At 44.4% G+C, this 11,782-nt stretch overlaps 1 protein-coding gene across 1 annotated transcript; it reads left to right on the top strand.

The window, feature by feature from the left end:
• Positions 1–4,942: 4,942 nt before the first annotated feature.
• LOC136205111 (uncharacterized) lies at positions 4,943–7,018 on the top strand. Its single transcript, XM_065995594.1, has 5 exons — positions 4,943–5,481; positions 5,557–5,721; positions 5,783–6,178; positions 6,250–6,600; positions 6,712–7,018. Exons 1-5 carry the CDS (start codon positions 4,996–4,998, stop codon positions 6,913–6,915), a joined length of 1,602 nt encoding a protein of 533 aa, XP_065851666.1. The 5' UTR covers positions 4,943–4,995; the 3' UTR covers positions 6,916–7,018.
• The last annotated feature ends 4,764 nt before the right edge of the window (positions 7,019–11,782 follow it).

The raw sequence follows: 11,782 nt of genomic DNA, 5'->3' as shown, positions 1-11,782 counted from the left end.
CGGCCTCGTCCGGGCGGACCGGGGGGTGGACACCGTTGACGACAGATGCTGTGATTGGCGCCGAAAGCAACCAATCGTGGAATCAAGCTGCTCGGCAGGACCGGAGCCTGGAGTATGGAAGAGTCGCCACCCACGATTGGGAAAATGAACACCGATCCCTTGCGGGAGACCGGTGAGGGTTCGGGAAACTTAGATACGAGCCGAGAAGGCTAGCTCCTTTCCGGAGAAAGGCTACTAGGCACCCCGACATCGCCCGGTTATGAACCATCGGCCTCCTACTTAGCGTGTTAGGCGATAATGGACTAATCGCATATTTCTTTAAGTTTAAAATTCATTTGAAACCTTTTCTTTCTCGCTTTGAAAACCGTTTTGAGCATGTTATTGAAAGCCATTATAATAAAGAATCACCCATTTTGCATGAATTTAAAGCGTATAGGAGAGAGAGGGGGATAGAAGAAAGAATTGATTTATTTACAATGTGATTTATGCTTCAATTTATACATTAACTCTAAACTAGTCTCACTCCCAAAAATGAGTTTATTTACATGGTTCGTGCCTTAATCGCCGTTGGAACGATTTAGGCACGTTTCAAAACCCCGTTGATTTACATGGTATCTACTCGAACCGCCGTTGGAACGTTTCGAGTATTTGAAAACGTGAAGTAAGAAGCCTTGAACCAAAAACGTGATTAATCATACAAGTCCATTTATTTTTGTACAAAACTATTAAGAAAATGATTCAAAAACTCCATCATTTACAATGAAAACGATTTTACTTACAAAGTTCGCTTAATCCGTCGTTGGAACGAATTAAGGTTCTAAAACGTGATATTTTAGGAAACGATTCAAAATGATAAAAAAAACCTTTTATTTACATTTAAGATCTCTAAAAATCTTTAACTTAAACGATCAAATTGAAATCTCATTTTTAAGTTTTATTTTCCCTTTTTCACTCAATGGACTCTTTACTTATCATAATTACAACAATAAACCAACTAAACCAAAATTCGTCAATTGAAAACCAATTTAAAACATATACACCCAAATGCCAAAAGGATAAGGAAAAGAACATACACACACACACACATATATATATATATATATATATATATATATATATATATATATATATATAGATAAAAATAATGATATACCTATAACTTTGAAAAAACAAGTAAAGAATACCATATAATATAGCTAAGTATATGTATAATAGTGAAAATAACACTAAGTATGATATATTATAATCAAAACATGTAAAAATAATGAACAAAGTTCACAAATAAGAAAAATCATGTTTACCTCAAAATAGTTTTTTACATAATATATACTAAACCAACATTTTAATAACCCGAAAACCATTCCCAATTGATTACCTCAAAAATCCAAACAAGTAGAAAAATTATACACGTATATATATAATTTACAAAGCTAGATTAGGTTTGAAAATAGAATGAATAATCATATAATACATAATTATTAAACATATACTCCCAAAACAATTTTAATCAATTCTTTACATATGTATATAGGGCCAAAAGTCAAAAAAATTGGAAAAAGAGGGCTTAAAAGAAGATTTTTAAAATTCCAGCAGCATTACCGACGGAAAATCCGTCGGTAAACTGCTTTTAGTGACAAAAACGGCAAAGTTATAGAAACAGCCCCAAACTTTACAGATTTATTAAAAAGCTTTAGATTAGATCTATTCTATCGTTTTGGACTTCCGAACTACCCAAATTGGATCATCGTCTATAACGGAGACTCCTAAAATGATGTTTTATTTTAAAACATTTTCAAAACTTATAATTACAACATTTTTTAACCCCGAACTACCTTTGAATCGGATCACGGTTCGTATTGGGATGTTAAAACGAGGTTTTTTATTTCAAAACAAAACCAAACGTTTATTTAATACAAGACGAGAATTAAATAAATATGGAATAATAAATAAAATGTGATAAATAAATAATGAACTAAATAAATAAAAACTATAAGAGAAATAAATAAATAAATAAGGAAATAAATGAAATAAATAAAACGAGTCTAGTCCTCGGATAATACCTCAAGATCGGTATTGACAGCTCTGGTGTCGGTTGATTCCACGAATTATGATTTTTCGGTGTTTTTGGTAAAATATTTAACTTTGGAAAATTTGGATTTTTTTAGGAAAAAAATGTTTTTCCCAAAAAATTCACTCTCTCTCTCTAAAAATTTCCTTAGAGTGAGAAGCTCTCCCCAAATAATCCTCCCTCAAATGCATGGGGATCCGTGCCTTTTATAGGCACGGATCCCGAAACTTTGGGCGACGCCCGGCTAAAGTTGGGCGTCGCCCAAATCTAGTTGGGCTCGCCCAACTTTCGTTGGACGCTTGCCCAACGATCGTTGGGGCGTCCGCCCAACGAGTGTCAGGGCTCACCCGACGACGTCGGGCCTCGCCCGAAGTGGCCCGGCGCTTGTCGAACCATCGTCAGGCGATGCCATCCGTGCGTCGGACCACGCTCGGCGCTCGACGGGGGACGCCCACCACTCGACGGGCGACGTCCGACACTCGACGCGTCGGACGAGCGTCGGACTTGTCGCGCACCGTCCCTTATGGAGCGACCATCGTCGCTGGGAGCGCCGTTCGTTGCTCACCGGCCGATGCTCGGCCTTCGGGGCTCCTCCGCTTACTGTCGTAGTAGCGAACGTGCCCGTCCTCACTCAGGAGATGCCAAACTTGTTAGCGGGGCTTTCAAGCGCCGGTTCTCCGAGTTTCCCTATTTTATTATTTTATCATTTTTAAATTTTATAATCCTTGGAATCAACTGATTTAGTCGTTCATCGTGGGTTTTCGTCACAGGTCCTCCGACTCGGTGTCTACAGTTGCCCCTACTTTTCTATTTTGACAATGATGTGTGTGCTTTTTCGAAAATCTTTTTTTTCGCGAATGCGACACATGCAATGGAAAACATATTAAAGTAAAAGACACATATAGAGTAGGAGGAAGATTACCTGATCTCCGCACCGCACGCTCCGGCCTTGTCTTCAGTCTTCACCTTGGCTATCCCGTCCTTGCCTTTGAATCGGCTACCGGTGGATGCTTTTCTTAGGGGCCCTAGTCTAGATCGACCGCGGGTAAATGGCTCTTTCTAGCGACCCTAGTCATCGACCGCGGGTAAAAATGGCTCTCTCTAGCAACCTTGGTCATCGACCGTAGGCAAAATGGCTCTCAATAGCAACCTCGATCATCGACCGTAGGTAAGATGGCTCAAAAGCAACCTCGGTCATCGATCGTAGGTAAGATGGCTTAATAGCAACCCCAGTCATCGATCGTAGGTAAGATGACTCAAAAGCAACCTCGGTCATCGACCGTAGGTAAGGTGGCTCAAAAGCAACCTCGGTCATCGACCGTAGGTAAGGTGGCTCAATAGCAACCTCGGTCATCAACCGTAGGTAAGATGGCTCAAAAGCAACCTCGGTCATCGATCGTAGGTAAGGTGGCTCGATAGCAACCTCGGTCATCGACCGTAGGCAAAATGGCTCAATAGCAAAAAGGCTCTTTTTAGCAATTCTGAACTTTAAAACACTGTTGTCTGTATTTTTTACTGGAGCTATCATCTCGGGTATTTGAGTTGTTGATAGGAACGTCCTTATCCTTTTATCGGGAACACTTTAGACTAAAAAATATTTTTCCGTTGACTGTTGTCTGTATTTTGACTGGCGCCACTGTTCTGTAAAATTTTGGCTGTCATCTGGAGTCGTATCCTTAGGGTATTGGTCACTGCCTGGCAGAAACGCAGGCTGAAACGGACTGCAAATCGGAGGTCTGTGCACCTGGTAATTAATTATTTACTTTTTACCTTTATGTCACGTCGTACCTTTTTCGCTTATTACGAAAATACCATTCCCTTTCATTATAAAAGGGTGGTGGGGTTCATTTCCAACTCCACACCTTCTCTCTCTTCTCTCTCTCTCTAGCACCAAACTTAGAGCATTCTCGTGATGGGTTCGGATAGATATGATGGCACGAAGGGTATGGAGGCGGGTTTCGAGGACTTGACTAGAGTGGCTCCTTTCCAGAATCCTGATTCTCACATGAGCTGGACCAACATCAATCAGGTAAGTACTCCCTTATTCTTTATCCTTTGTCAAGACTTCTAGGCTTTAACAGCCCCATTTTGAACGTCATTTGCATGCTAACCTTTAATCTGCTTAGAAGCCTTTTAGTTAGAAAACGCGAATTTTCATGCATGTGGGCAATGCTTTATGTTTTTTTTTTGTTTGTTGAAAGAATGTGAACTATATACATGTGAATAGTAAAAATACATGCCAATAGTGAAAACGTGATAGTGCACGTGAATAGTAAAAATACGAACAATGCATGCCAACAGTAAAACATGAATAGTGCATGTGAATAGTAAAAACGTGAATAGTGCATGTGAATAGTAAAAAAACGTGAATAGTGCATATGAATAGTAAAACGTGAATAGTACGCGAATAGTGCACGTGAATAGTAAAACCGTGAATAGTGCACGTGGATAGTAAAAACATAAACAACTAAACTAAATGCTTTTAACCCAAGCTTGAATTAGATTAAGCTCCTCGCAAGCACACGGGAGAGTGGAACACCAAAGAATAATGAATTAATCAAATCCTATACAAATGATCCTACGAATGAAATCTCAAAGAGTAACGATCCTAACCGAAAGGAATTTCTATGTTAGATTTAAACACAACCGAAAGAATAACTAGCTTAACGGAATTCTTATTAGATGTACGTGTAGAAGTGAGGCTCTCGAGGAATAAATGACTTTAGTTTAGCCTCTTGCCTTATCCGTATTGTTCCTTCCAGGTTATTGGAATTACCGGGACCACCAAGGAAATCCATGCCTGGTATGCCATGCTTGGCCCAGTGGCTAAAGCCCGCGTTCGAGAGTTGGGCTTCGAGCCCTTTATTCTAGCGCTACCTCGTACCAATGGTGTGTGCGACCGATGCGGCTTGCGTGCTTTATGTGAGATGTGGGTAGACTCGACTCACACCTTTCACCTTCCGTTTAGGGAGATGACGATCTCACCTCGCGACTTCTCGCTATTGACTGGATTGCGGGGTAGCGGCACTCCAGTCCCCCTTTTCTTTGACATGGTGCGTCCTCGGGTCGACCTTGCCGAGATATCCGATCTGATCAGACCCAGAGTCTATACGGGTGTCAAGGCCACTCCGGCGAAGTTTGTTACTACATTCGGGCTCCTGAGCCGCAGGGACTTCTATGACCGAGATGATACGGATCGGGCCACTCGCAGCTTCCTCCTATACGCTTTAGGCGAGACGATCTTCCGCACCCAGAGCGGAACCATACACGCAGGTCTCATCCAGGCTTTCCGCGATTTGGACGCAGTGTCATCCTACGATTGGGCTGGAGCTGGCTTGGCCTTTCTATACAAGTTCTTGGACTTGACTTGCCGGAAGCACAAGGATTTCGGTGGTTACACCTTCGCCCTCCTGGTACGTTCTCTATCATTGGCTTGTCTTTTTATTCTTTTCACGATTTCTACTTCTGACGTCGGTTTCTACGAGCAGGTTTGGGCCTATGAGAGGCGGATTCTTCCGAGCACCCGCAGGAGTAGGCCGCGCACGGTCACGCTTCCACTCATGGCGAGGTGGAGTGACTTTGATTTGCACACTGAGAGGAGGCGGACGGTCGCACGACTCCTATTATGGATTGACACGCGGAGCTTGGGACAGGTGAGTGTCTCCTAACTATGCTGGATTTTCGTTTGATCTTGTCTGACTTTTTTTTTTTCAGATTTCGTTCAGATGGGATGACCTCGACTTCGGTCCCGATTACGCTTATGTCACCCGCATTCAGGGGCAGCAGCGTGTGCTCACCGGACCGTGCGTGCGAGCATGGTATTTGGGCGATCGGAGCTTTACCGGGGTTAGCACCACATATTGGACACCAGGCGAGATCCCTGTGTCCATGTTCGCGATGAGGGTCATGCCCCTGCAGGAGATACGTGGTGAGCTGACTCATCGATTCGTGCCTCGGGACGTGTGGGACCACGTGGGGGGTCGTGCCCACTATTTATCGACACTGTTGACTCCGATGGGCCCCCCCGAGGTTGCGATGGACGTGGATCTTACGGATGACGTGTTCTCAGCGGCGGCCGTCGCTGGGGTGTTCGGCCTAGAGGAGGTTCCGGTAAGTGCTTGACTTATTTATTCTTTTATTTGTGAGGTAGTTAGGTGTATTCATTTTGTCTTTCCTTGCAGGAGGGTTCCTTGAGGAGCGCTCGGACGTCGGACTTTTTCGATGGTACCCGAGCCCGGACATCTGCGGGGGAGCCTTCTTATTACGTCGGTGAGTCCTCAGGCGTTGTCCGACCAGAGCGACTCCACCTTGGCGCACCTTTCCCGATTCCAGGGAGAGAGTATTCGATGGTTCATTATGGCGAGGAAGGCGTGGCATACTCCGGCGTTGAGACAGCCCCTCCGGTTTTCACCTCGATGGTGCTGTTCGATCCCCCTGATGCCCTCCATACCTTGAGGGAGACGTGCACCGACCTCGTGGGATTGTCTGATTATTTGAGAGAGCAGCTCAACCTGCGTTGCGCCAGCCACCTGGTGAGTATTCTTATTCTGTTTTAGTGTAGTGAAATGTATGCGTGTGATGCACATATGTATGTATGTATGACTTCTATTGTTGTTTGTTTTGGTGTTTTTTTTTATTTGCAGAGCGATCTTCATGCAAACGATCAGCGGTTCAGCGAGTCACAGTGGGATGCCGATGCTAGGGTCGGACATGTCTACCGAGAGAGATGCTCATTGGTCGGAGATGATGCGAGTGGAGACCGAGGGGCACCTTGCCGCAGAGGAGGGTCGTCGGGTTGCCGAGGAGGCCTTATCTGCGGAGCGGGCTTCTCGTCTGCGGGACTTTGAGGACTTCTGGGATTTTCCCCCTTATTAGGCTCATTATTTGTAGTTTTCTCATTGGTATTACCCCGATGTATAGCTTGTATATAGGGAGAGGGGTGGATAGGATGTAGGCTTTTTTATGGAAAGAGGTAGGAAATGTATAACTCATGATTCATAATACAATGCATTGAGTAGATTATAACGATTCCAAACATCCTCTTCAAATATATTCATGCCTTTATTTATTTACAAACAACAGAAATACTTAGCCGCTTATACATTATTTTCATAATTGCTCAAGATATAACTACTGTTACCAGGACCCGCCTTTTTTCGGTTTTCAGATCCCAGCGATTTTTCAACTCTCCTTTTATTATCTCGGAATTTTCAAATGAGTGCCCTTTCGGGTTTTCACCCATTGGGATGTCCCTTATTGTTGCCTAGATCGCCCTTTGCGGGTTTTCAACCTATCGGGAATTTTTATTTCTTTCTTTTTTTTTACGAAAAGTATTTCTTAAGCCTATCCAGATTGGTAGGTTCGGAGAACTCCATGCCATCCATAGTAGTAAGCTTCACCGCCCCTTTGCTTAGGATCTTCTTCACGAAAAACGGTCCTTCCCAATTTGGGCTAAACTTGCCCCTAGGGTCGGTGTGCGTCATTCGGATCTGTTTCAGCACCATATCCCCTTCTTTGATAGGGCTGACCTTGACCTTTTTGTTGAAGGCTCGGGCCATCCTTCTCTGATATAACTGCACATGGTAATGAGCCTCCATCCTTTTCTCGTCCACCAATGCCAACTGTTCATACCGCTTCTTCACCCATTCCGCTTCGGGAATTTCTGCTTCTACTGCGATTCTCAACGATCGCTTTTCAATCTCAATTGGGAGAACGGCTTCTGCCCCATATACCAAGGAGAACGGAGTTGCCCCCATTGATGTTCTACTCATCGTGCGATAAGCCCATAAAGCGAGCGGAAGTTGCTCATGCCAATTCCGATGTGATTCCACCGTCTTTACGAGAATCCTCTTAAGGTTCTTATTTGCGGCCTCCACTGCACCATTAGCTTGCGGGCGATATGGAGAGGATCTATGATGCTTAATACCGTATTCCTGGAAGAGACTTTTCACTTCTCCTTGAAACTGAACCCCGTTGTCCGTGATCATATGGTGAGGCACCCTAAACCTGGTGATTAGGTGTTTTTCAATGAACTTCCTCATCTGCTTAGATCCCAACTTGCTAAACGATTCTGCCTCTACCCACTTGGTGAAGTAATCAATGGCAACCGCGATGAATTTGTGCCCATTTGATGCATTAGGCCTCACTTCTCCGATGATATCAATGCCCCAAGCTGCGAACGGCCAAACGGGTGCCAACATGTGCAGTTCCATAGCCGGCAAGTGATTATAATCTCCGTGGATTTGACAATCATGACATTTCTTTGCATATTTGTTACAGTCTCTTTCCATGGTGAGCCAATAGAAGCCTTGCCTTACGATTTTCTTTGCTAGCGTTGTTCCTCCCATATGGGCTCCATAAATCCCCGAGTGTACTGACTCCATTGCCTCATGGGCTTCTCCCTCATCCAAGCACCTCAATTGTAAACCATCGGTGTGTCTTTTGTAAAGCAAGTCATTGTGGATGACAAATTGCTGAGCTAACCTTCTGATCACAGCCTGATCCTTAATTTCTGATTCTGCCGGGTACGTTCCACTTTTCATGACGTTCATAATGTCGAAGTACCAAGGCTTCTCATCGACTCCCAACAACATTACATCTTCATAGCACGGTTTGTGGGACCTCCTCAACACCAAAGGCTTCGATGCAAGGTTCCGAGGATTATCCCATACTGACACTAATATGGCCAAAGCATCCGCCGCTTGGTTCTGCGCTCGAGGAATATGATAAAAGCGACATTCACCGAACCTCTATACTAATCCCCCTAGCTGGTCTAGGTACGGGCGTAATCTCTCTTCTCTTACTTCCCAATTTCCCTGTGCCTGCTCGATAATTAACTTTGAGTCGCCCCAGACTTCGACATATGACGCTCCCAGTGCTGCTAGTGACTCTAACCCATAGATGCATTCTTTGTACTCGCCCATATTATTAGTGAGAGGGAACGACAACTTTTTCGCCATTGGAATCCTTTCCCCTTCTGGTGAGATAAGTAGCACTCCTACTCCGACTCCATTCGAGTTAACCGCTCCATCAAAGAACATTTTCCATGGTATAACTTCTATAGCGTTCAAGTGCTCATCGGGGAAATCATAGTTTATCTCCTCCTCTTCCGCATTTAGAGGCTGATTGGCCAGGAATTCCGCTATGGCTCTCCCTTTGATAACCTATTTCGTTACATATTCGATGTCGAATTCTGACAATAACAACAACCATCGAGCTAGCTTCCCTGTTAGAGACGGAGTTCGGTACAGATACTTCACGGGATCCATCCGGGAAATGATGATGACTTTGTAAGATTGAAAATAGTGCCGCAGTTTCTTTGTTAGCCATACTACTGCCACACACGTCTTTTCGATCGTGTTGTACTTAAGCTCATATTCTAGGAACTTCTTACTCAGATAATACACCGCATGCTCCACACCGGTGTCCCCTTCCTGGGCCAGCATTGCCCCAATTGATCGCTCCTCGATTGCTATGTATAGGAGAAGTGGTTTTCCAAGTTTAGGCGGTCTCAAAACCGGTGGATTAGACAAATAGTTCCGGACACTCTCCAATGCTAGCTGGCACTTATCATTCCAAACCGTGGGTTGATCTTTCCGTAGCAGCTTAAAGATCGGCTCGCATATCGCAGTGAGTCGTGCTATGAACTGACTGATATACTGAACCTGCCCCAGAAATCCTCTCACTTCTTTCTCATTTTTTTGGTGCCGGCATTTCCTGTATGGCCTTTACCTTGTCGGGATCCGCCTCGATCCCCTTGTTACTGATCACATAGCCTAAGATTTTCCCCGATGAAACGCCAAAGAAGCACTTCTTCGGGTTCAACCTTAGCTTGAATTCTGCAATTCGGGCCAAAAACTTCTCAAGCAAAGCGAAATGCCCTTCTCTTGTCTCTAATTTGACCATCATGTCATCCACATAGACTTCCACCTCTTTGTATATCATATCGTGGAACAATGCCGTAGCCATCCATTGATAAGTTGCCCCAGCGTTTTTCAAACCAAACGGCATTACTCTATAGCAGTACGTCCCCCACTCAGTTATGAATGAGGTCTTTGCTTTGTGCTTTTCGGCCATCTGAACTTGCATGTAGCCCATGAAGCCGTCCACATTCGTGTGCAAGACGCTCGATGTTGCACTGTCGATCAATACATCGATGTGAGGCAATGCAAACTCATCTTTGGGGCACGCCTTGTTGAGATCTCTATAATCGACGCACATTCTCACTTTTCCATCCTTCTTCGCGATTGGCACTACATTTGCGACCCAAGGGGGATAGTCGATTACTTCGATGAAACCGGCTTCTAACTGTTTCTTCACTTCTTCTTTGATCTTAGCTGCCCATTCCGGCCTCATGCGTCGGAGTTTCTGTTTCACGGGTCTAGCATCGGGGTATGTTGGAATACGGTGAGTTACGATTGATTGATCGATTCCTGGCATGTCTTCGTATGTCCAAGCAAATACTATTTCGTATTTTTTAATTATTCTCTCAAATTCTTTCCTCTCTTCAGTGGTTAATTCTTGAGCAATTTGTATAAGTTTAGGATTTTCATCCGTGCCAAGATTGAAAGTTGACATTTCTATTGTATTGATTTCAAATGTAGGCATGTTATATGAATGAGAATGCATGGAATGATCAGAATCAACATCAAGCAAGTAAGCAAAATCAGAATTCATTTCATTGATAGTATTGGCGAGTACATCGTTAGATTCAAATAAAGCAGTAATATAATTGTCATCATCGGGGTTCTCGGGTTTCTCATAGGCCTTGGAGGTACCGGGCTCGTCCACCGCTCCCACAGTAGCTTCCATTGTGATGACCTGCTCCTCGGCATTCAGATCTAACATCATGATTTCCTCGACGAAGCAACTTGCCTCCCCTTTGCCCCAGATGGTGACATTGTTGAAGATCTCAAAGCCTGGCAGAATCTTTCCTTCGGTGCTAGTCCATGACTCGGGAGTCCCAGAATAAACCCTCCCGTGACCCTCATGCACAAAATACTTCTTTAGGCCTACTTTCCCTTAAGTGCCCGTGTTGGACGAACCTCCCAGCTCATATCCCAAACCCCTCCGGGTTTTCTGACTCTTGAAGTTCGGAGATTCTGGCAACCCTTGATGGTGTGCTCCCAAGCCCATACCGGGGATAAAACCCCCTTTCATCATCTTCACCACATCGGTGGTCATACTGGACTCGTAGATCCCAGAAACCTGGAATCCGGAGAAAAGTTGAGGCTTAATTCCCAATGCAGCCACTGAACTTAGCTTCTCGGCTCGGATAGTCACTATCTCCTCCTCGAAGGGGAATTTGATCATTTGGTGGAGCGTGGAGGGCACGCCTCCCAACTTATGGAACCATGGACGTCCCAACAACACCGCAAAAGTCACTGGTATATCCAACACAGTGAACTCAGTTTCTTCCTCATGCGGCCCTACTTTCAGCTTGGCCTTAAAGACTCCTTCAATATGCCTACGACTATCATCATAGGCCCTGATCACGGTTTCCGAGGAAGTCAAATCCCCTCTTTCTACTCCCAATTTGGACAAGAGTTTCAGCGGGCAAACATTAATGGCCGATCCATCATCAACCACCACACAACTAGTTTTCTTTCCATTAATTTCAGCTCGGATGTATAAGGGCTTGTTGTGAGCTTTCCCCTCTTCCGGGAGATCTTCGTCGGTGAAGGTGATTTCAGTTCTCTTTCGGGCCATGATTGC

This window comes from Euphorbia lathyris, chromosome 9, assembly GCF_963576675.1.
Source record: "Euphorbia lathyris chromosome 9, ddEupLath1.1, whole genome shotgun sequence".
Taxonomy (NCBI): domain Eukaryota; kingdom Viridiplantae; phylum Streptophyta; class Magnoliopsida; order Malpighiales; family Euphorbiaceae; genus Euphorbia; species Euphorbia lathyris.
The sequence above is the reverse complement of the archived record's forward strand: the minus strand, read 5'-3'. Positions and strand labels throughout refer to the sequence as shown.

What these genes read in the sequence shown, in the direction of transcription:
- LOC136205111 (XM_065995594.1), top strand. Translation starts at nt 4,996, where the DNA reads ATGTGGGTAGACTCGACTCACACCTTTCACCTTCCGTTTAGGGAGATG. An exon ending in GTTACACCTTCGCCCTCCTG is followed by an intron (nt 5,482 to 5,556) that starts GTACGTTCTCTA and finishes TTCTACGAGCAG; the next exon opens with GTTTGGGCCTATGAGAGGCG. An exon ending in ACACGCGGAGCTTGGGACAG is followed by an intron (nt 5,722 to 5,782) that starts GTGAGTGTCTCC and finishes TTTTTTTTTCAG; the next exon opens with ATTTCGTTCAGATGGGATGA.